At 44.0% G+C, this 25361-nt stretch overlaps 1 protein-coding gene across 3 annotated transcripts in view; it reads left to right on the plus strand.

The window, feature by feature from the left end:
• Positions 1 to 272: 272 nt before the first annotated feature.
• Nfx1 (nuclear transcription factor, X-box binding 1) overlaps positions 273 to 25361 on the plus strand; it is a 57577-nt gene continuing 32488 nt past the window's right edge. The window contains 9 exon segments of one of the 3 annotated variants that reach the window (NM_001024784.2): positions 273 to 442; positions 5231 to 6220; positions 11572 to 11730; positions 13740 to 13817; positions 15626 to 15731; positions 18676 to 18747; positions 19721 to 19860; positions 21504 to 21603; positions 21701 to 21918. In NM_001024784.2, coding sequence (NP_001019955.2) covers positions 418 to 442; positions 5231 to 6220; positions 11572 to 11730; positions 13740 to 13817; positions 15626 to 15731; positions 18676 to 18747; positions 19721 to 19860; positions 21504 to 21603; positions 21701 to 21918 — 1888 coding nt within the window. In that variant the 5' untranslated portion in view covers positions 273 to 417. 3 annotated transcript variants of the gene reach the window in all.

Raw genomic sequence — 25361 nt, forward strand, 5'->3', positions numbered from 1 at the left:
CTTTGATTACTACAGTGCCCCCACCCACTCCTTGTCGCCTGCGTGAGTCACTCCAAGCGGACTCTTATCTGAAGGACATTTGAAGCTGGGCGGATGACAGTACTTGATAAAAAGGCGTTGCAGCTGGAGAACCCAGCATCTCTCGAAAAACAATTACGCAAGTTCGGTCACTAGATCCCGCGATCGGGAACACCCCTCCAGCCACACTCTCCCCGACCCCGGGCTTCCGCCCTGGCCGGCGCATTTATCTGACGTCCCAAATGCGCCATTTCACTGTATCTTCGGGCGGCACCACCCCCTTGGCCGTCTACACGCGCGTAGGAACGAATAGTCTCTGGACGCCGGAAATCCGGGACACGTGACCAGGTGACAGCCCTCGCTCGGTGGCGGGGCTCGCTTGAGGTGCTGCGGCACGGGATGGCGGAGGCGCCTCCGGTCTCAGGTACTGTCTGGTTCCCCGCGCGGGACCTCTAGGGTCCAACAGTCTAGTCAGCTAGGACATTGGAAGGGTTCGGGCCATTGCTCTGGCAAGTGGGATGCGTGCTGCGCGGGGACAGTGGCTCGCGAGGGCCAAGCCACGCGCGCTGCACGTACGGAACCCTCCTCCATCTTCCACAGGGTGGTGAGGTTCGGCCCCCGGGTTTCCGAGGAGAGCGGGCGGGTCCCGGCTCCAAGGGAGTGGACGTGGGCGTCCGGCGCCCCCGCGGGGCTCTTTCCGGCCTTCCGGAGGCAGCGCGGCGCAGAGTCCGGCGGGCGGGCGGGCGGGCGTAGGCGACTCTCCATAGTGGGCCCTGGAGTCCAGCGAGTTTGCGCGCTGTGCTAGGGGTGTGTTCTTAACCTCTCGGAGTGGCGGGTTCCGCGCGCGCGGGTGAACGGGCCCAGTCCTGAGGGGTTTGAAATCCCATCTTGCGGTGGGTGACGTGTGTGATTCAGTCTCAGTTACCTCATCTGTCAGTTTGGAGTTAGTAAGCTAATTCCCAGACCCTCCCTGTTCGGTTCCTAATTGTTGGCTCTCACTTTCCCTCCTGGAGCTACCCCTATGGCAGAGACAGCCTCATTTGACTGTTAATATAAGTTATTTACATTTTCTGCGTGGTGTATTGGTAGATCCGGGGTCTCAAGTTTCGTAGACAGCAATCAAAAAGAAACATTTTGCATAGGGTGTTAGTGCACATTTACCTAAATGTAAACGTGAACCAAGAAGCTGGGGCGATAGTTCAAGTATTTAAGAACATTTGCTCCTCTTCCAGAACAGTCGCGTTCCACTTGCACAACCACCTGTAAGCTGTAAGCGATCTGACGCCCTCTTCTGGCCACCAAGGGCATCAGCAAACACGTGACATATAGTCTGTTCCCCCACCCCCTAAATAGAGCCCTTGCTAACACTGGCACGCACGATTGAAAGAAAAGGTTTTTTAAAAGTAAACCAAATGTTTCAGTAGTGTCAAACGTGGTGGTGCACATCTTTAATCCCAGCGCTCCAGAGGCCGAAACAGGATGATCTTGGAGTTCGAGGCTAACCTGGTCTACATAGTTCCAGGCCAGCCAGGGTTACATAGTGAGATCCTGTTTGGGAAGGGCGAGATGGGGGTAGAGGCGTAGAAGCCACAGTTTCTTTTACTATCAACAATGTACTCTTGGCATTATGATTTAAAAAAAAAAACAAACAAAACACTTGTCACAACCCACTATGTAGACTTGACTTATTGGCCCTCTCTTTCTGAAAATCAGCTCAGCTATGTCCAACATTGACTTGAATTACAATTGTGTTTCCGACAAATTGATGGGGTACTATTAAGGCTGCGGCTGTACTATGCAATGAGTAAGATGCCCTTTTCCCTGTCTCAGTTTAAAGAGTGGAAGAACTCACTGAATTAGTGCACACTACTCTTGACTTGGATCTAAAAGGCCTCTGGGAGAGTGGAGAACTTACGCAGTTCATTGTTGTCATTCTCTCCCTCCAGGCCTTCACTAGCCCTCTAAACTCAATCTGTTCATCTTCTCATTCTCATCCTGACGTATTTCCACACCCTAAGACATTTGAAGCAGAGTTGAGTAAGGGCTAGCCCATGACTCGGAATTTTAAGCCTCTGGAACTGTGCTCTAGGTTACCAATGACATACCCCAAAGCATTTGCTGAGTCGTGTTCAAAAAATCCCTACTTCATTGTCTGTTCTTACTTTAACATCATGTCTAGCTCGCCCACTTCCAAAAGCAGTGGTTCTTAACCTTCCTAATGCTGCGACCCTTAAAACAATTCCTCATGCTGTGGTGACCCCCAACCATAAAATTGTTTTTTCTTCATAAACTGTAGTTTTGCTGCTGTTATGAATCATAATGTGAATATCTTTGTTTCCCAGCAGTCTTAGGTGACCTCTCTGAATGGGATGTTCTATACTCCTGAAAGACTCACAACCCACAGGTTGTAAACCACTCCCCTAAGTAAGGTCTTTAAATAGGCTAATCCAGAATGAAAATTTCCCCCTCATTTTCGAACTTTCTAGTGCCAGCTTTGCCCTTGGACAGCACTGCCTGCCTGGATTACTTTCTCTTCAATGTGTTTTGTCGGCTCTCTGGTACCCCTTGTATTAGAATGATGCCTTGGTTAGAAGACATCTCACTAATGGAGGAACTTCTACTTAAAATAGTGAAACGTGTCACCTAGGCCATGGGACAGCTTCCTGATTCATGTGTCCCTTTCCTCAAGTCTCTTTACAGATCTATCTTTTTAAAAGAAAAATGTTTTCCGCTGTGCACTGTTATATCTGTGTGAGGTGTTGAATCCCCTGGAACTGGAGTCAAAGCCAGTTGTGAGCTGCCATGTGGGTGCTGGGAATTGGACGTGGAGCCTCTGGAAGAGCAACTAGTGAGCTAGACCATCATTCCAACCCTCTTTAAGGGTTTTCCTGGGGGCGGTGGCTTAGGTCTAGCAAACACATGGCCATGTATGGCTATTCAATCTGAAACCTCCTTTACCAGGCTGTCGGGCAGCTTTACTGACCTTTTTCTAGCCCCCCTCTCCACCCTTGCCTCTTCAAGCAGGAGAGAACCATACAGCACCTCTTGGCACCGTTTACTCATTCCCATTTTTAAATTCATCTCATCCTTGCGGACTGCCTCTGCCCCTCTGAGTTTGTCTGATCCTCTTGCCATTTGTGAGGCCCTTCACCCCACCCTCAGAACCCAACCTGTGTGAAAGTGTGTGGGACAAATCCTGGATTGAATGAGATGTTTCCCTATGGCCTTTATGATCTCATCAGTTCTTCACTATGTTTCTATGGCACTGCCGCCTTGCCTCTCCATGTGCAGTGTGAGTGTAAGCATGAAGTCACCAGTGCTACGTGTTGGAAGGTGGAATTCTGAGTTGCCTTGGAGTACCTGTGGCCCTGGGCAAGCTATCCAGTTTTCTCAGCAATGTGAAGGTTACATGAGTTAATGAAGCTGGAGAGATGCTCAGCTGTTAAGAGCGCTGGCCGCTCTTCCAGAAGACCCAAATTTGGTTCTTAGCATCTACACCCTACAGCGGGTGACTCACTTCCTGTTACTCTAGCTCCAGGGGATCTGATACCTTCTCTTGCCTAAGGATACCTACATACACGATGTACGCACTGCAGAGATACCTACGTGTACATATTTAAAACAGAATAAAGGAGTTAACACATGCAAAGTGCTTAGAAGAGTGTGTGACCCAAGTTAAGTACCAGGTCTTACTATTAAATTTGAAATCCACAGGTTTTGCTGTGTACTCATTGGAGTCTGCGTTCAGATAGTCAGTAGCTCTAAGAGCAGTAATAAGGCACCATTTTAACCACTGTAGGAGTGCTATTAACTTGTTTCCCTTAGGAGCCCTAGCAACTCTGATGTAGGGATCATGTTCCCATTACATATAAGAAAACAGGACTGACTAACACATCATAACTAACAGCATGAAAAAGCAGGGCAAGATAGCGCACACTGTAATACATCACTCAGAAGACTGAGGCAAGAGCATTGCCTCTCTGGAGCCAGCCAGGGCTATATAGTGAATTTGAAGGCAGCCAAGGCTATATAATGAGGCCCTTTTCAAAAGATAGATGATTTAAAACAATAAATGGCAGGCAAGGGCTTAAATTGATGTTTTACAGACTGTTGATTGCTACTATAACTCTGACTAGTTTTGTGTCATTAAACAGATAGTTTCTCCTCTCTCCCTCCTTCCCTTCCTCTCCCTCTCTTTTTCACCTTTGAGACGGGTCTCACTATGTAGCCCTGACTGACCAAAACTAACTATGTAGACCAGCCTCAAATTTACAGATATTTGCTTGCCTGAGCCTCAGGAGTGCTGGGATTAAAGGTGTGGCCCACTGTGCCCCTTCCCTGGCCCGTGATTTCTTGGGTTTCGGGAACTGAGCTGGCTGTTCTCAGAATCACCTTGGCAGGGAAATGAGTGGGCTGAAATTAAAGTAAGGTTAGAACATATTGTAGGAGTTACATATGAAAAATCCAAAGTATGTTTCCAGGGGGAAGAGAGAGACTGCATACTCACTGTGCTAATATTATCTATGTGGAATCTTTTATGAGCCAGAATCAACCTTTGAAATAAACATTGTTGTCCTTTGTTATAGATGTGGAAACTAAGGCCAAGGGTGGTCAGGTGATAGCCTTAAGTTCATTCAGACTTTAAACCCATTTTAGCTAATTTCAAAGCCTATTGGCTGCTATTATGCAATGCTGCTATCGTGTTTTGAAAGACCACACGGAACTTCTCATCCCTAAATCTGACCTTTATTTTTTATAGACAGAGTCTCAGTGTGGAACCTGTGCTGTTCTCAGACTTGCAATTATCCTGCCTAGACCTATCTGGTCAAGAGATAGAGCCTGTGTCCGCGTGCTCTGCTCTCTTCCTAGGATTTGGTTTTGGTTGTAGGTTCTCATGTAGCTCACGCTCTCCTTGAACTTGAATCCCAATGAGGGGACTAAAGTACTGACTTTGGCTCTCCTAAGATTTTTGAATAAATGCGTGTTCATAGTGCTAGATGGCCTAGGCCATCTGTGTCCATCAGTGTGCTACTAGACATAAGGTACTAATGTACCTCATGTAATGTACAGGGACTGATGGCCTGAGCTTTTCACAAGAGACCAATCTCATTCAGCCTGTTTTATACAATGATTTCAGGAAAATATTTTAGAGTCTTATGGACTCCATAAGTGACATTCATTTCTTACCAGATGTCTATTTTTTGTTTCCTAGGCACTTTTAAATTTAATACAGATGCTGCTGAGTTCATTCCGCAGGAGAGAAAAAATTCTGGTCTAAATTGTGGGACCCAAAGAAGACTAGATTCTAATAGGATTGGCAGAAGAAATTATAGTTCCTCACCTCCCTGCCACCTTCCTAGACACATCCCTTACGATGATGTCTCTGCTGTTCACCAGCACGGTTATGCCTCCGGAAGCAAGCCTAAGAGTCCACAGGGTTTTTTCCAGTCATCTAATAAATCACTCAAGAACCATGGGCTTCAGAATCAGCCATGGCAGAAATTAAGGAATGAAAAGCACCAAAACAGAATCAAGAAAGCACAAGGGCTCACTGAGCAGACGTCAGATACATCCAGTTTAGAAAGCGTAGCCAGATCCGAGAGTGGAACAAACCCTAGAGAACACAGCCCTTCTGAGAGCGAGAAGGAGGTAGTTATTGCAGATCCCAGGGGAGCGAAACCCAAAAAAGCCACACAGCTTATATACAACTATGGCCGAGGGCCAAAGGCCAAAGGGAGACTCAGAAGCGAGTGGGGTAACAGAATGAGCCCAAAGTCTGAGGATGAAAATGCCAGACCTGTGGCCATTTCCCACTCTGACTCTTCAGAAGCCTCCTGTAGAAAACCTGTAGTGGATCCATGTGTGTGCAGACGGAGTGAGCAGAGAAGATATCCCCAGAAAAGGCCTCCCTGGGAAGTAGAGGGGGCCAGACCACGGCCAGGCAGGAACCCACCGAAACAGGAGAGTCAGCGGCATATAAATGCAGGGCCCAAAAACAACATGCCCCCCCTTCCAAAGGATAATCTCAGAGAGAGGCCAACGAAGTCAGCCTGTGACACTGGGAATTTGGCAGTTGTCACCAAGTCTTCCAGAAGAGTTGACCAAGAGAAAAATGCTGGAAGGAGACAGGATCCTCAAGTGCTGTCTCCTTTTCCCAGAGGCAAGCAGAACCATATGCTGAAGAATGTGGAAACTCATACAGGTAAGCATGCCTGGAGAGTGGGGAGACGTAGCTTGGTGCTAATTTTTAATCAGTACACTCACATAATTGAGAAACCAGAAAATAATCTCTACCTTAATTCCGAGTCTGCTTGGATTCGGAAACGACCCATTGCTGTCCTCGATCTCTGCCTTTTCTTGTTTGCTTGGGACAGGGTTATAAGCTCTACCTCACTGAGCTATATATTCCCCATATCTTTTTTTTGTTAATTTGAGACGTAGTCTTTATAAGGTAACCCAGGATGACCTTGAACTTATTCTGTACTCTAGCAGGGCTTGAACTTGGGGTCCTCCTGCCTCAGCATCCTGAGCAGCTGCTATGACAAGCCTGTGCCATCAGGCCTGCGTTATTTTAGTTTCCTTCCTTAAGTTCTTGTGTGGTGCTTTAAATGTAGACAGAGACGATGCAGATATCTGCTTATATTCTTGAGTGGTGGCAGAAGCAGGACCTGGAAACATGTCGGAGCCTCTGCTGGTTGCAGCCTGTGCATCTCATCGTTTTTGCTCCGTCGCAGTGGTCCCGTCTCATGTCTTCAGTCTTTTCAGTTCTTTGCTCCATCATCAGTGAACAGCTTTTCCAGAACACATTTTGAGCTCATCCTTCCTCTGCTCTCCTCACCAGTCCCGCCCTCCGTTGCCTTACTCTGCCGTTTTATTACACAGTCCTTCTGTTTTGTCTTTCCAAGCTGTTGGGTGCAGTTCCCTCTGTCTGGATCACTGTAACCTTTCTGCTGCTGTTTGGGGGTTTTTTTTTTTTTTTTTTGTTTTGTTTTTGTCTTTGGTTGGTCATTTGGTTTTAACTTTTTTGGCTTTTTGTTTGTTTGGGGTTTTTTTGTGATTGTTTTTGGTTTGGGGGTTTGTTTGTTTTTCAAGACAGGATTTTTCTGTGTACCCCTGGCTGCTTTGGAACTCCCTCTGTAGATCAGGTTGGCCTCTAACTCAGAGATCCGCCAGCCTCTGTCTCCTAAGTGCAGAGGCTCTTTAACCCTCCATGGGTTAAAGGTATGTACCACCACTGTGTGCTTATTTTCAACTTTTTTATGTGCATATATGTGCACTATGTGTGTGTCTGGTGCCCATGGAGACCAGAAGAAAGAGTCAGACCCCTAAAACTGAAGTTGTAGCTGATTGTAAGCCACCAGTGCTGGGAATCAAACCCACATCCTCTGGAAGAAGCAGACAGTGAGTGTTCTTAAGCATTGAGCATCTCTGTAGCCCCTTGGTTTTGTTTTTGAAACAAGAGTTTCATTGTATAGCCCTTGCTAGCCTGACACTTGCTTTGTAGACAAGGCTATCCTTGAACTCGCAGTAATCTGCCTACCTTGTGAGGGCTGGGATTAAAGGCATTCATCCCCAGTACCAGTTAAAGATTTATTTTTGTATGAGTATATACTTGAGTGTTTGTGTGTGCCGAGAAGTCCTCTGAGCCCAGAAGAAGGGTGTCAGATTCCCCGAACTGAAGTTACAGGTGGTCATGAGCTCCACAGGGCTGCTAGGAACAGAACTTAGGTCCTCAGCAAGATTAGTACACCACTGAGCCATCTCTTTAAAGTCCTTTGAGACAGGTTCTCACCATGCATTCCTGGCTGGGGTGGAAGTCCCTGTTTAGACCAAGCTGGCCTAGAACTCTCAGAGCTCTCCCCTCCCAAGCACTAGGATTAAAGGCTTGTGTTCCTAGTCCACCAGTAAGTTATTGCTGTTTGAAAAGCTGATTTATTTACATATCCAGTCCTTTTCTTGCCCTATAGTATTTAGCTCTTCCAGCCCTTAACAAGTATGTCTTTTTATATCATATATACTAGTGTTTCCAAATTTATCACCTGAATCTATAGTTTACATGGCCGTGCCACTAGTCTTAGACTTTTGAGTCTCCCTGTGTAACCCAGGCCTCTGGGTGCTGGTACTGAAGATATGCACCACCACCACACTGGCTTTTGTTGTTGCTCCTTTGGTGTGCATTGTTTTATTCTTTGAGGTGTGAGTCCCTTTTATAGCCCTAGCTAGTGTGGAACTTGTTATCTAGACCAGGCTAACCTTGAACTAACAAACCTTCCTTTCTCTGCCTCTGGGGGCTGGATCAGAGGTATGGGCATTCTCCTTGGCCTACATACCATATCTTTCTCTTTCCCCCGTCAGTGCTCTTGCCACACAACACTTGAAACATAGTTGTTAGTCAGCTCTGACTATTCCACTGAAACCTTTCTTGTAAGTACATTCTGTCCTTTGGATCAGATTTTATCTTCTGAAGAACTACATGTTCTCTCTTCGCAGTTACCATCCTGCCCCTTCTTTGTAAAGAAGCCTTTTACACTATCTGAGGACATTCCTCATTTTGCCCGAAGTGTGTATTTATCAAGGCAAAGAGCATACCTATGTAAGGCAGCCAGCATACCTTTAGTCCTAGCACAAGGAAAGAAGACTGAGTTTGAGGAAAACCTGTGGTACTTCTCAAGACCCTCTGGGTATGTTGGGGGTTGGGGTGGATAACTTCAGACATAAGCTCTTCCTCATGAATTTTACCTTATTGGTCTCTTTTTGGTTAACGTGAGACTTTGGCCTAAACCATGAAGCTGCCCATGACCTGTATTTTCACTAACCTACCCCTGCTCCCATAGTGTTTCCCTGTGTAGCCCAGGCTGGCCTAGAACCCAGAGCTTCATCTGCCTCTGCCTCGGTAGTACTGGGATTAAAAGTGTGTGTTTCAATTGCTTCTAGATTACTACCTTGAGGCCTGCCCCACCTTCCTTTACCATGGACTAAGCACTAAGCTAAAATAAACCATTTCCTTCCCAGGTTGTTTTTGGTGATGGTGTTTTATCTCAGCAATAAAAAGCAAACTAGGACAGTTTGTTTCTGGTTTTATTTTTTTAAGCTCAATGAGAGTTTTATTGAAGTTTAAAAGAAAAACCCCAGGAGAGCAAGCTGTAAATCTTAGCAGCTGCCTGTAGGGTAGAATGGTGTAGGGAGCACACCATTTGAGTGAAGCCAGTGTGGAGGTTAGCCATATGTCAGCAGCACCTCAGAGCAGGGAGAAAGCAAAGCCCAGCATGTTAGGGAACACAGGCTTACTACAGACGTTTTTATGTAAAGAGCTGTGGTGGATGGACCTCACAGCCCACTGGTTCTGTGTGTGTAGAATCTGAGGCTTGGGGGGGGCGGGGAAGAATTGGGAGCTGGAGACTGAAATAAAAGATTTATTGGTGTATATGAAAAGAACAGTCAGTTAGCATGTCAGTTAGGTCCCTGTGTTCTCCCAGTTATTTCAGTGGCTATGTCCTTTGACTGGCACTCTCTTCAGTCAGAATCATACAGTAGACACAGTCATAGCTGAGAAATGTTGCAGAAGCCCTAGTGGGAAAAGACCTGCATGAACTGAAAAAGAGCCAGGGGTCAGACAACTTGCTCCTCTCTTGGGCAGAGTCTTGGCAATGAAACCTGATAGTTTACCAACTCAGAGCACCTCTAGAATCCCACAGCTACCATGTTTTGCATATTAGACATGCTTTGATAAAACTAAAGAGAAAGTTACTATTGCCAGTGAGATATTTTTAATTTCTCTAGGACCTCTTTGGAGTCATTTGTTATGTCTTATTATTGTGGGTGCTCACTATGTCCAAGTAACCACTCTTAATAAAAATCATTGCTCCCAAAAAGACTATAATATAATATAATACATGGTTTATCAGATAAGTTTTGTTTCCTTTTTATAAAACAGGGTGACTATGTGACCTGGGTGAGCCTTGGAGTCTTAATCCTCCCATCTTAGCATCCTGAATGTTGGGATTGCAGGAATGTACCATGATGCCTGACCCTATCAGATAACTATAAATTGTTGAGGAAAAAATACAGAATAGATTATTTCCAGGGAGTGAATTATAATTTTTGTAAGTGTGGCTGAGTAACGAATGCTTCATGAGGAAGTCACATTTTGAGTAAATACTGGTGTGAGTAAGGGGCTGAGCCATGCAGGTATCTAGTGGACGATGGAGCATACAGGCCCCCCGGCAGGAACCTACCTGACTGAGAAATAGGCAGGAAGTCAGTAAGGACTTGAATATAGGACGAGCTGCTGTGAGGATTTGGGCTTTTATAGTCATGAGATAAGAACTTTTGACTAGAGGCTAGGGATGTGACTTAGCGTTTAAGAGCACTGGCTGCTGTCTTAGAGGACCCAGGTTCAGTTCTATCTAGCACCCACGTGGCAGCTCACCATCGTCTGTAACTCCGGTTCCAGGGTATCTGACACTTTCTTCTAGCCTCTAAGGACATATGTAAGCAAAGCACTCATACCCTTTTTGTTTTTGTTGTCATTTGTTTTGTTTAATTAGTAACTAACAAGAAGTATACATCGAATTTTCTGTACCTACTCATCCCTGTCCCCAAGTGGGAATTGAACCTAAGGCCTCGTGGTACCACACAGGCACTCTCCTGCTGAGTCACATTCCTGCCTCCCTTTCTATTTTAAGACAGTATCTCACTAAGTTGCCTAGGCTGGCCTTGCCGTTGCTGTGTGTCAGGCAGGTCACAAACTTGTGGCCCTCCAATGAGAGGGCCAAGTAGCTAGGATTGCTTGCATACAGCCACCAGGCCCCTACTTAATTTGCAGTTTGCTGTTCTTACCTCTGTGGTCAAAAGCAGGAGGACTACTAGCAAAGATGCACCTTAATAATCCAGGTAAACAGAAAGCAGCTTAGACCAGAATAAGAAGAGCAGGAATTAGATTCTAAACATATTCTGCAAGCTGTTGACATACTGTGTGAGAGCAAGCTGTTGTAAAGGACCTACCAGTAACTTATAGGGGTTCCATCAACACAAATACAGATGTGTATCTTAGTAGCCCAACTTCCCTGCGGCTGGATTGTAAAACAGTTGTCATAAGGTGTGCAGGTGTGGTGGTGCACATCTGCAGTTGGAGCCTTCTGGAGATTGCCATGTAAGGTGTGCCGGAAAAGGTGTAAGAATATATATAAAATGACAATCTGCAGGTAAAATCAACAGATGATCAACAGCTTATTCAGTGCTTACTATAATGTATTATTTTATCTGGGATATTTTGAAACATTATTATAGCCAAGCTAGTCTTGAGATTGTGAGCTCAAGTGAGTCTCCTGAACCCTGGGCGTACAGGCCCGCGCTCCAGCTCTGAGTAATCTGGGTGGTTGAGGGGAATGTTTCCTCCGATGTGGGAATCCCTACCTGAGTGGCTCTTTTCTCCATCCTCTGTCAGCCAGTGTCCCGTTATATCTGTGAGAATGAATATCCTCTCCGATGGCTTACTTCCTCACTGAAGTGAGGGTGGTCGTCTGCGGTTCAGTTACTGTTCTTCTCTAACAGGTTCCCTGATTGAGCAGCTAACTACAGAAAAGTACGAGTGTATGGTGTGCTGCGAGTTGGTTCAGGTCACAGCCCCGGTGTGGAGCTGCCAGAGCTGTTTCCATGTCTTTCATCTGAACTGCATCAAGAAATGGGCTCGCTCTCCAGCGTCCCACGCAGGTCGGTCATTTCTGGTTTCTGGGTGGTTTTTACTCACTGCTTTTCATAAGTTTGGGTTGAAAATACTAAGCCTTAGCTGGGCACAGTGGCACACACCTCTAATCCCAGCACTGTGGAGCAGAGGCAGTTGAATCTCTGAGATGGGGACAGCCTGGTCTATAGAGTGAGTTGTAGGACAGCCAGGGCTATCTAGAGAAATTCTGTCTCCAAAAAAAAAGAACCTCTAAAGCATTTTTCTATAGGTACACTGTTACCTTAGTTCTTTCTTTTTTAGATTTGTTTATTCTATGTATGTGAGTACAGTGTTGCTTTCTTCAGAGAGGGCATCAGATCCCATTACAGATGGTTGTGAGCCACCATGTGGTTTCTGGGATTTGAACTCAGGACCTCGGGAAGAGCAGTCAGTGCGCTTAACCACTGAGCCATCTCTCCAGCCCATGTTACCTTATTCTTACGTTTTATGACTGGACTTGTAGATCTTTTTTTTTTCGGAGCTGGGGACCGAAAAAAAGAACCAAAAAAAAAAAAAAAAAAATCCCCAACCCCAGACTTGTAGATCAGCCAAACATAGTAGTATGAGAATATGTTGATATAATAATGAAATCAATAATTTTTATTGAGAAGGGCAGGCTTCATGGAAATGGCAACTATAAAAACATTTGTGGGACTGGTAAAATGTCTCGTAGGGGAAAGGGTGCTTTCTGCCAAGCTTCAGTTTCAGGCCCAGGGACCACGTGGAAGAAGGAGAGAGACAGCTCCTGAAAGTTGTCCTCTGTTCCTACGTGTGTCATGGCTCTTGAGCACACACAGAAGAATAAAAAGCATTTACTTCTAGGTGTTTTGGTGCACACCTATAGTCCCAGCACTGGGAGTGGAGGCAGGTGTGTCTCTCTGAGTTTGAGGCTAGCCTTGTATACATAGCAGGTTTCACAATAGCCAAAGCTACATAATAAGACCCTGCCTTAAAAAAAAAAAATCAGATGTGTATATAGTGTAGATAGACATTTATATCGATTGTTTATTTTGTCCTCTGGCTATTTCTGCATTGTACAAATCTCTGTAGTATTATAGGCCCTTCTTTAAGAATACTAGGTTTATGGGTGATTCAGATGTTGCTGACAATATGCTCCCTGTGCTGGGGTTTTCCTATATACCCAAGTAGTATGTCTCTTTGCAAGTCAATTTCCAGATACTGATATTACATGGATACCTACTTGATTTACCATACTAGTACATCTTTGTAACAAGAATATAGTTATAGGGGCTGGAGAGATGGCTCAGCGGTTAAGAGCACCCGACTGCTCTTCCAGAGGTCCTGAGTTCAATTCCCAGCAACCACATGGTGGCTCACAACCATCTGTAAAGAGATCCGATGCCCTCTTCTGGTGTATCTGAAGACAGCTACAGTGTACTTATATATAATAAATGAATAAATCTTTAAAAAAAAAAAGAATATAGTTATAGTACTTAACGATGCATTCAGCACTGTGATTTTCTTTGTTAAGAGAACTTTATTCAGAAGTAAAGCAATAGGACAGAATACACTTGCAGGGGTGCAGCTCGGGCTGAGAATTACTTAAGCCCATGGATCTTTCTTAAATGTTTGATAATATTCAGTATTTGTATTCCAACTACTTCAAGGCTGTCAATTCCTATAAATTTACTTTTTTTTTTTTTTTTTTTTTTTTTGAGACAGGTCTTGCTAAACCAGGCTGGCCTCACCTCAAACTGACAGAGATCCTGCCTCTTGTCTTCTTAGCGCTGGAATTAAGGTTGTGTGCTAGTATACTTGGCCAGAGTTTAGATTGTTTTTAAATTTTTTCAAGAGGGTGCAAAGATTAAGCCTAGGGCCTTGTGTAAACAAAGCACATTCCTTACCAATGAGCTATATCCCCAATCCAGCTTACACTGTGTAAGAAATTGTACTTATATTCATTCTCTCTCCCTCCCTCCCTCTCTCTCTCTCTCTCTCTCTTTCTCTCTCTCTCTCTCTCTCCCTCTCTCTCCAGATGGCCAGAGTGGTTGGAGGTGCCCCGCTTGTCAGAATGTTTCTGCACATGTTCCCAGTACCTACACTTGTTTCTGTGGTAAGTAAGTTTGTGTCTGCAGTGTGGCACTCACCTCAGTGAGAGGTTATTGAGAAGACTTGAGAGTTATAAGAGGATGTTCTGTTGTCCTGTGTATTGTGTCCCAGGTGGGTTCGTAGGCCTGGGTGCTGCAACAGCTTTGACATTGTAGATCTAAGCAGCACGAGTAAAGCAGTGCTTAATAAGAAATGAGCTGTGTAACTTCATAATGGAGAGCTTTTCTAGGAATTGGTAACACAAACTATCCTTGTATTCCCTCTCTGTGCACTAGTTTTTCCTGGTTTTGTTTTCAGACAGGGTCTCACTATGTTAGCCCTGGCTGGCCTGGAACTTACTATGCAAACCAGGCTAGACTTGAACTCAGAGGTCTGCCTGCTGGGATTAAAGATATGCCACCCTGTCTAGCCACTTTTCCTGATCTTTAATAGCATCAGTTTTCTTTGGTCCAGATGAATTCCTACTGCTAGCTGTATGTCTTTTTTCTCCTTATAGTGATTAATCTAGTTGATTTAATTCCTGACGGTTTGTTTCTCCCTTTGAACCATTAGGTTTTTGCATCTGCCTTTGTTATCTCACTGAAACTGTATTCAAAACTCATCAGTCACAGTGCCATATAGGCTTATGTAATTAACTTTTTGGCAGATGACTCCCTTGACACTTTTGACCATTGTTTTCATAAAGAAGAAAAATTAGCCTGTTCTATTTCTTTTTGTATACTGTCTTTATTGTCCTAACCAGCTTGCTTATAGTCCTCTTTTTTTTCCCCCTCACAATGGCTGGTTGCTACTCAATAACTTAATTCCTTCACTAGCAAACATGTTCTGCATCCCCACCCTTTTTGTGGTGCTGGGCTCAATCCCAGGGCCTCCTGAAAGCTAGGTAAGCACTCTACCACTCCCCCTTCATTATGTCTTCATTTAACTCTCTCACTTCCAAGTGCTGTTTTTCCCCAAAGGAAGCTCCTTTTGTTAGTCCTTCTCACTTTAGCTTCTCTTTATGTGAAATCTGCTGTTTCTATATGATTTGTTACCAAAATCTGAGTTCAGAATATTAAATCGATATTAGTAAAGGGTATGAATATTCTTGATTGAGTATCATACTAGGAAGATAATGTAAATTAGATATGATGTCACTGGCAAGTCAGGCAGATAAAATTATAGCAAACCTCAATTATATTAAGGGATATATATTTATTTTTGCTTTTCTGAGATAGCATTTCACTCTGAGACCCAAGCTTAGAGAGGTGTCCATGAAGATTTATATAGACATTGACAATGAAAGTTCAGCCCTTTTATGCCTACTGGGAAGCTTCAGAGCCAGGCTCCTCTGTGGGATTTCTCTCTGTCCATCCCACAGCCTCTTCCTGGTTCAGTCCCTTTCTTTTTCCACCCCGTGAGCTCCCCGCAGTGCTGGAGCAGACCCCAGAGCATGTTAAGACATGCCCTACCACTGAGCTGTGCCCTGGCACTCTTCCTTTCTTTCCTTCTGGTCATCATCACAGACACTTGTCAGTTTAAGAAGATTTATCAATGGCTTATCTAGTAAATATCTCAAAAAATAGATTATGTTCAGTAGTACAAAATGTCATTTTCACTGGTAAAAGTTGCTTATCTTTTTCACCGTGCTCAGTAGGTTGTAGGCTAAGTGGCGTTACAGCCAGCTTTGCTTCAGAGTGTACAACAGACAGCAGATGCCGTCCTGCTGAGAGCAGTGCACAGGCTTCAGTTTCACGTCGCCTAGCCGTTTCATAGACGTTGAGGGTGTGGTTGGAATTTATAGCATTGACTCTCCCATTTGATTTGTCATAGGCAAAGTAAAGAACCCTGAATGGAGCAGAAATGAAATTCCGCACAGTTGTGGTGAAGTTTGTAGAAAGAAACAGCCTGGCCAGGACTGTCCACATTCCTGTAATCTGTAAGTTGGGAAAGCAGACTTCTGGGGATTCCCTAGAAGGGCTTTGCTAGTGGCTTTGAGCGTGCATACTGTTGTCATGTAACAGGAAGGGGAAAGAGTGATGCGAACCGTTCGCTGAGCAGACACCCTACTAAGTAGTGAAATCCTTCCCACAGCCCAGTGCTGTCTGTAGGTATGATGGTTTCCACTTCACAGATGAGGCTCAGAAAGAATGCGAGGATGTGATAAAGTTGTGTATCAAAGCCAACAATCCTGCTGTTTTACACTGCTGGTTTTAAGAAAAAAAGTTAAAGGCATTTTTGTAGGACATCCAGGGAAAGGTGTTCATTTGTGCAGCAGCCTGTACGATAGGACTTGGAGGTGTGAAGAATATTTGTTCCTCTTTCTCACAAATTCGGTATTTGCCGTCATTTAGAATGTCCCTCCTCAGGATACAAACTGCAGGCAGACACATGTAAGCTGGGACTTGAACCCAGGTCTCCTGGAAGAGCAGCAAATGCTCTTAATTACCAACCCATCTCCAGCCTGTGGAGGGAGGATAAGAGAAGGCTCTGTGTGTGTGTGTGTGTGTGTGTGTGTGTGTGTGTGTGTGTGTGTGTGTGTGTGTGTGTGTGTGTGTGTGTGTGTGTGTGTGTGTGTGTGTGTGTGTGTGTGTGTGTGTTGAACATCATCAGAAATACATGATACCCGTGTGTGGAGCAGTCGTTTAAAGATCCATCATCCTGTGGAAGCCAGAGGAGCATTCATGCAGTCATACTGTGCTTCCACCTTTACATGGGCTCTAGAAATGAAAGGCAGCGGGTTAGCAGACTCGGAGTGGGCACCTTGCTAAGCCCTGTCTTACTTTGTTCTGTGTTTTGAGATGGGGTTTCATGCTATAGCCCTAGCTGCTGTCAGCCACTCTGTTATCCTCAGACCTCAGCTTCCTCGGTGCTGGTTGTGAGCTGCTGTTCTCAGCAGAAATCACCCCTCCACAATTTGTAATATCCCAGAAATAGGGTTAAGTGAGATGACTTATGGGTAAGGTGCTTGCTGCCAACACTGGGATCTACATGGTGAATGAAGAGAACTGACTCTCCCAAACACACACACACACACACACACACACACACACACACACAATAATTTTTTCTTAACTTCCAAAAATATTTTTGTTCAGTAGAATTTCTTAACCAGTCTATAATTGACAGTTTTCCATGAAGGCAATATTTACCTGAAATACTAAAATTTAATTTTTTTTTTCTTGTTCTAGCTTCTATACAGCATTCTGTCAGATGTCTAGTTCTAGTAGAGACATCACTAAGCTCAGTTTTCCCACAGCCTCTTGCCCCTGTGTTGGAATTATACACCACTCATCTGCCCCCGTGGCTTACTGGCATACTGTCCCTGTGCTTGCCATCTTTGCACTGTAACCGTGTTCAGCCCAGGGCCTGGTTGTCTGTACTTCTCATGGTCTTGGTAGATGTGAGCACTGTGGGTCCATCCCTTCCTGTGAACCTTCTTCCCTCCCCCTCTCCCTCCTTCCCTCCCTCCCTCCCTCCTTCCCTTCTTTCTTCTCTCCCTCCCTTCCTCCTTCCCTCCTTTCCTTCCTCCTTCCCTCCCTTTCTCCCTTCCTTCTTCCCTCCCTCCCTTCTGAGACTCCTACCCAGGGTCTTCCACAAGTCACTAAGTGCTGTCCTACTAAGAGGTACACACATACCAAGTTGGACCGAGGCCATATATTTTCATGAGTCATCTTTATCAAATTCAAACAAAACCAATATTTTTTTTTTTTTTTTTTGGTTCTTTTTTTCGGAGCTGGGGACCGAACCCAGGGCCTTGCGCTTCCTAGGTAAGCGCTCTACCACAGAGCTAAATCCCCAGCCCCCAAAACCAATATTTTGAGTAGGGTTTTACTTTTCTTTTTTCTAAAATGATTATTCTATTCTGAGATAATACTGTCAACTTTTTCTGCATAAAAATATTCTTGGGGTTGGGGATTTAGCTTAGTGGTAGAGCACTTGCCTAGGAAGCGCAAGGCCCTGGGTTCGGTCCCCAGCTCCGAAAAAAAAGTACCAAAAAAAAAAAAAATATATATATATATATATATTCTTGATTTTTTTTTTTTTTAATCTGTCTTCCTATGTGACGAGCTGGCCTAAGACTCATTATGTAGCCCAGTCTGACCTCAAATGTGCAAGGACCCACCTGCCTCTACCTCCTTGGCACTGGCATTCTATGCTGTCTCATCTTTTTAGAGATAAAGTTGTTCTTAAAGACAGTCCTCCAATGTAGACTTATTTGTTACCTGTCTTTTTTTTTTTCTTTTTTTTCTTTTCCTTCTTTTTCTTTTTCTTCTTTTTCTTTTTTCTTTTTTTCGGAGCTGGGGACTGAACCCAGGGCCTTGTGCTTGCTAGGCAAGCGCTCTACCACTGAGCTAAATCCCCAACCCTGTTACCTGTCTTAATTTGCTTTTCTTGCTGTGATTAAAAATCTGACCATGTTTAATTAACTGGGATAATAAACTAAAAGTGTTTATTATATCTTCTGGATCAGAACCTATCATCAAAGGAAGCCAGGGAAAGAGTTGAAAGCAGGAACCTGGAGGCAGGAATTGAAGCAGAGGCCAGGAGAAACTCTGCATACAGACTTTCTTCGTGCACTAATATTCAGGCAGCTTTCTTATACATCCAGGACCACCTGCTGGGTAATACCACAGTGGGTTAGGGCCTTTCCCATCATTACCACTTAAGGTGGTGTCCCCAGACATGCTCACAGGACAATCTGATGAAAACAGTTCTCCGATTGAGGTTTCCTCTTCCCTGTTGTGTCCAGTTTACAACAGAGCTTGGCTCTCCCGTTGCTATATTTATTCACAGTAGAACACAGCTGAGCTAGCTTTGGCTTAGCTTTAGTACATGGAAGTGCTTTATTCATTGCAGCTTTCTTTCCTTCTTTTCCTCAGTCTCTGCCATCCTGGACCCTGCCCACCCTGCCCTGCTTTTACAACTAAAACATGTGAATGTGGACGGACCAGGTAAAATTAGAATTGGACTGTAGAAGTCAGTTTTCATATGTGTGACTTCCTTGTAAGTGTCTAACATAAAGGATTAGTAAGCAGATAGAAGGGAGTGGTAGGTGTAAATACTGTCATCCCCTGCTACGACTGGGGCCTTGGCTCCAGGATCTCTGGAGATGAAAAGATAAGCCAGCAAAATCAGGAACAAGCAAGAATCAGAGGCCTGTCTCCTGTCTTGTTAAGAATTATGGCTGTATGCAGTATGAACATGTATGATCCCAGGAAAATACTGTGGTGCCTCTGGTCTGAGTGTAACAGATCTGGGCACACATTGACTCCTTTCTTTCCTGGTTGTTAGAGGACAGGCAGCTCCAGGCAGCGTGACAGAAGAACCAGATTTGATCATCCTTCCAGGGTTCTTTCCCTCCCGCATGCTGCTCAGTGGACTAGGACAAATTTTCAGAGCTAGCTTTTGTTTACCACTGATTAGAAAAAGGCAAAGAGAGAAAGGCAGAGTAGAAAGTAGGAACAAAGGAGGAAGAGGTAGGAGAATATTGAAATAAAAGTGGTAGGAAGATCCGGTGAGATCGCTCAGTGATTAAAAGTGCACAACTGTTGAAAAGGACCTGCATTCCACTCCCAGGACCCATGTTGGGCAGCTCAAAAGAGCTGGTCACTCCAGCTCCGGGGGACATGACATCTCTGGCCTCCATGGCTACCTGCACACCTGTTTTCAAACGTGTCTACACAGAATTAATTAAAACTTCGAAGGGGGGTTGGGGATTTAGCTCAGTGGTAGAGTGCTTGCCTAGCAAGCGCAAGGCCCTGGATTCAGTCCCCAGCTCCGAAAAAAAGAAAAAAAAAATTAAAAAAAAAAAAATTCGAAGGAAACATTTAGAACAAGTTAGAGAGCACAGAGTCAAGAGAAATGTCTACTGGGTGTGAGGCTTGGGCTTCACTGAGAATGACGAATTTGTGTCTGTCTTTATAGGCACACGGTTCGCTGTGGTCAGCCTGTCTCAGTCCACTGTTCTAATGTGTGTGAGAATATTTTGAACTGTGGTCAGCACCGCTGTGCTGAGCTGTGCCATGCGGGTCAGTGCCAGCCTTGCCGGATCATATTGAACCAGGGTAAGTGGTTAGCACTATATGTTATATTCTACATGTTATATTACAACAAACCTGCTTCACAAAAGCCTGCACTCCAGGGAGAGCCCAAGGAACAGGGATCAAAACCAAGTCCACAATGAGACATCTATTTACACTTGCTAGGGTGTCTAAAATGAGACTAGAAACCAAATGTTAGCCAGGGTGACCCGGCTAGCCTGTTCATACAATGGTGACAGGTGTATAAACTGATACCGAGGTCACTTTGGACAACTGTTCAACCTCAGCATAGTCAGAAGCAAACTTGTGAAATTAAGCAGGTGTATGTTATGACCCAGCCAGACCTTGCCTCAGAATAGAAGAAAAGAAAAGGGGAAAAAACAGCTCAGCCAAGAACAGGCCGCTCTCAGAAGCTCCTGGCTGCCAGAGCGCGTTCACCAGTTCATTGGTTCCAAAGGACTCTGTTCCCTGTCTGTTAGCTCACCAACACATACCACACCGCTTGATGAGATGTGAGCGTTAGAGGCACAGTGGATAGAGATGTGTGTATCCTTATTCGAAGACAGCACGTCCCCCCCCCCCTTTTTTTAACGAGTGTGATGTTTTGCCTACATACGTGTGGGTGGGCCAGGATATGTACTGTACATGCTTTAGTGCCCAAGGAGACCAAAGAAAACATCAGGTGCATGAAACCAGAGTTAGAAGCAGTTTCGAGCCACCACATGGGTGCTAAGGAGTTGAGCCTAGATTCTTGGTGAGAGCAGCCAGGGCTCTTAACCACTGAGCCGTCTCTCCAGCACTGGGTGCTTATTTTTAAGATGTAAAAAGCTTATGTCTCAGTCACTTGAGGTTCTCCTCTTACTGTGTTCCTGAAGTTGTTTTTGGTTCTGTATAATATACTATTTTATGGATATGATTTTTATTAAAGGTTCTCACTATAAAACCCTCCCTGTCATGCCTAGAACTTGCTATTACACCAGTCTGTTCTTGAACTCAGTTACATCTATTCTGATGTTGATTTTCTGGGACAGTAGATAACCTAAGTTGCCCTTAGAAAGAAGATACCATTTAGTAAGTTAAACAGTGATTCAGTTCAGTTTTTACTCTCGGTCACCATTTATCATATGGGCAAGGTGTACGTGTATAGATTAATTTGTGATAAATATCCATTGTGAAAAAATGTAGAGTGATATCAGAAAATTATGTAATTTAATGAAAATTATAAGATTTTTGTTTCAATAGCAGGGACCTTTTTGGAAGCATTTATGTGAACACTATCAAGTCTGTTTTACTTGTGTTGAAGTGATGGTGGGCATGTAGGTGTCAACCCTCTACTACATCTATCAGCTTAGCATGCAGGCACCCCGTGGCATACGGAGGAGCGTCACAGTGCATACTCTTCCACCATTGCTTTATATACCAAATCGGGTGCTTCTGACTTTGAGGTAATCTGTTTACCAGATACCTGCAGCAGCACAAAGAGATACTACAGAGGGGCAGAACTTTGCTTATTCCCATGTAAAGCTCTTAGATGGGTTGGAGAGCTGCCATATCGACATTAATTTTTGTATCATGTCTGATCCATGTCAGTGAACATTTATATGTTGTTGGGGATATTTTAAAGTATGGATAGGTTATTGATTTGTCTTTTAAATTGTGTCCTCAAGTGTGCTACTGTGGCAGCACCTCCCGAGATGTGTTGTGTGGAACCGATGTGGGCAAGTCTGATGGATTTGGGGACTTCAGCTGTTTAAAGATATGTGGCAAGTAAGGGTTTCCAATTTTTGCTTTTAGATTAAAGTTTTTTTAGATTAAAGCTCTACTGTGTCACAGTTATGCAATTAATTGTTGTTTTTCTTAATAGGGACTTGAAATGTGGGAGCCATACCTGTTCTCAGGTTTGCCACCCTCAGCCCTGTCAGCCTTGCCCAAGGCTCCCCCATTTGGTGCGATATTGCCCTTGCGGCCAAACACCTCTCAGCCAGTTGCTGGAACATGGAAGTAATGGTCGGAAGACGTGCATGGATCCTGTTCCTTCCTGTGGAAAAGTGTGTGGCAAACCCTTGTCCTGTGGGTCCTCAGGTAACTAGTTGACTTAAGTTTACTTTTTAAATGTTGGAGATGAAGGGATGGCTCGGTGACTAAGAGCACTGGCTGTTCTTTCAGAGGATCCAGGTTCCATCAGTCACTACCATGGTGGCTCACAGCTGTCTGTAATACACAGACATACACATGAAATAAAAATTAAAAAGATTTATTTTTTTAAAAATGTAAGTGTTTAGGAGAAATGACACTTTCACCAAGTAATATTAAATGCCACTAATAAGAGCAGAGGTTCTTATAAATGTAACACTTAGATCTGGATAGGTACTTTTTTCTTTTACTCAAACTATACTTGTGAAAATACAGATTCCCAAGTCATCTCTCCGGTTTTGTCGGCAACACTGTCAGTTCTCTTAGCAGCCTCCTCTAATACTAACAACATGTAGACTTTTACTAATCTAACATTCCACAAGTGTTTAAATGTCATATTTTGTAATAGGAACATGCAAAAACAGCCCTGGCTGAGATATTTAAGAACTGAAGTTCCAAGTGTGACAGTTTCAGCCAGTCAAGCATTCAGAGAATGCTTCTAGCTAAGCCCCTCCCTGTAGCTGGGGAGGGTGCTCTGAACATCATTTGGGCTGGATAAAGACTTTTCTTTTTTTTTTTTTTTGGTTCTTTTTTTCGGAGCTGGGGACCGAACCCAGGGCCTTGCGCTTCCTAGGCAAGCGCTCTACCACTGAGCTAAATCCCCAGCCCCGATAAAGACTTTTCTAAACCTTTCCTTTAAGTCAGGCTCTAACTATGCAGCCCTGGAAAAACTAGTACTTTGTAGTTCAGCCTGGCATTAAATTGGTGGCTGTCCCAATTCAGCCTCTCCCGAACTGGGATGACAGATATGAGCTACCAGACCAGACCCAGATCATATTACTTTTATAGATGGTAACAGATTTCTTTTGCATTGTTGATTCCGTAGTCGTCTTTCTTGTGGACCTGTTACACTGACTGAAGGAAGGCTTGGGACCCACTGAGGTTTCGCAAGTTCTCTGCTCTACCCCTGTGCGTGTGCAGTTTGGATTTTATTACAGGCTTTATTATTACAGGATTTTATTTCTGAGGCTTTTTGTTGTTTATTAAGGTAATTTGTAGCCTTGGCTCTTGTTGCTTATTCTTGTCAATATTTTTAGTGCGGCCACCTTCTGATATCTAATGATGCCTTGCTTCTTCCTTTTATGGCTTTTGGTCATTTGGATATAGAAATTTTCATTGGCATTAGATATAAAATAATATTGTGAGTTTTGTTTGTTACAGGGCTGTCGCACTGTTTTGTTTTCTGAGACAGGATCTTGTGTGTAGTTCAGGCTGGCCTGGAATCACTATGTAATTCAACCAGCTCCTGTCAGCCTGTCGTCTTGCCTCAGCCTCTGCATGGCAGGATTACAGACATGGACCACCTATTGACTCAGTAACTTGAGTTGTGAGTGTGACTTGGTCTTTGAGGCAAGCACCAGTTTAGCTTTGCAGTTACTTGCTGGCTTCTCTACTGAGTGAGTGTTAATGAAGGGTAACTTTAGAAAAATAAAGTGGGCAGCGAAGGAAGAATCCCACTGACTAACGATGCATCTTCGTAAGGAAAGGTAGACACGCTTGGTTCAGTTTCATTTTAGTAAAAGTGAGGTTTCCCGTTTCTTTTAAGCACCAGCGGAAATCCATGGAGTACCCTACTTAATCTTTTTTCCTCAGTCTAATTTTAAAATGTGTATAGAGAAGAATTGTATTCCTTGTTCTGTTTTATTTATTATTATTTTTAGGGTTTTTCTTTGGTTTGGTTTGGATATAGTCTTACATAGTACAGGCTAACCTTGAACTTTGTGTGTGAAATAAAGACCAAATGACTTCTATATAAGGAAAGATGATCAAATCTACCCTTTATGGAGGGGCATAGCTTTGCTTTATAATGGTTTCACAATGCAGACCAGAAGCCCTTTCCTGAGGCTTGGCTGTTCTGTAGGCAATAGAAGAAAAACTAACAGTGAGATGAGTAATGGAAGGAGACTAGTACAGGAGACTAGAGACCTGTGTGGTCAGGCCTTGGAGCAGCCACATCCAGAGCTCATGAGGGAACATCTGCAGTGCTATGGCAGATATTACCCTGGGGCTCAGTGTCTGCCCAGGCTCTGCTGCTGAGCTACAACTCCAGCCTCTAGCAGCTGGCTCTGTATTTATTTCCTTTGGTTTTTAACTTTCACTAATTTTAAAGAAATGGTTTAGAATGAAATACAATATATTCTAAATAAAATTTTCAAACATTACAGAGCTATGTGGAAGGAAATTGAGTCAGTGTCCACCTACCCCTTCTTTCTAGTCCACAGATCGTGCTATAGAGCTTTGTATACAGTCTCGTGTGTTACATGCTGTGTGCTCACACTACAAAGAGTCAGCTTTTGATTTTCCCTAAATGTCATTGTGTCATGTTTAATTTAACTTGCATTTTGCAATTAATAACACATTTCTTGCATGCAGGTGAAGAGGACAGAGGGCAGCTTCAGTTCTCTTCCCCATCACTATATACTTTATTTTTTATTTTGAGACACAGACTCCTCCGATGAACTTTGTTGTTTTGGCAGACCGTCTGGCACAGCCTAGCTTCTTAGGTAGTTGTTGGGTATCCAAACTTGGCTCCTCATTCCTTTGTCTTTTGATATAGGGTTTCTCTGTGTAGCACTCGCTGTTCTGGAACTTGCTCTATAGTCCAGGCTGGCCTTGAGCTCACAGAAATCTACCTGTCTCTGCCTCCCAAGTGCTGGGATTAAAGGTGTGAACTACCACTTCTAGTTCCTCAGATATAAATTTAGCATAACTATTAACCATGCTGTAATTTATAAAGTAACAAAATACACCTAACACCCAGTCCATCTTTTTTTTTTTTTTTCCAACTAAATAGAACACTCTGTTATCTATCCTAACTTAAGAAAGTCTTAAGCCATATGTTATGTCCTGGCTAGCTTGTATACTATCTGAAAACTATGTAATTAAATATGTTTTCTCATGCTAAATAGCTGGGGTTGGCTATGAGACTATAATTAGTCTTTCAACCCCATCAGAAATCCAAAAATGACTAATATATCTGAAAATATACGAAGCCTAACACAACTTCTAAAACTGAGACAAGTTGTAGAGACAGCTGCCTACCTATACAGTCCCCTGTTAGCAACACATTGGATCATCAGTCTTCAGCCTTCTGGCCCAGGATCGTCTGACAGACCTTGTGAAACAGGAATTAATAAGGACTACCTTATTCTGTCTCAGCAGAACTAAGCTATTTTATCCTGTATCTTGTGGCCTCTCATGAACAGTATAGATCTGTAGAAGAAATAGGCAATTTCTGCCCAGTGGCTACCTTGCCACCATGTATAACCTCACTTGTATGTAGATGCTCAGTTCCATGAAAGGGGAGCTGTTAGGAGCAGATATGTCTCAAC

Source organism: Rattus norvegicus, chromosome 5 (assembly GCF_021556685.1).
Source record: "Rattus norvegicus strain SHRSP/BbbUtx chromosome 5, alternate assembly SHRSP_T2T, whole genome shotgun sequence".
Classification (NCBI taxonomy): Eukaryota; Metazoa; Chordata; class Mammalia; order Rodentia; family Muridae; genus Rattus; species Rattus norvegicus.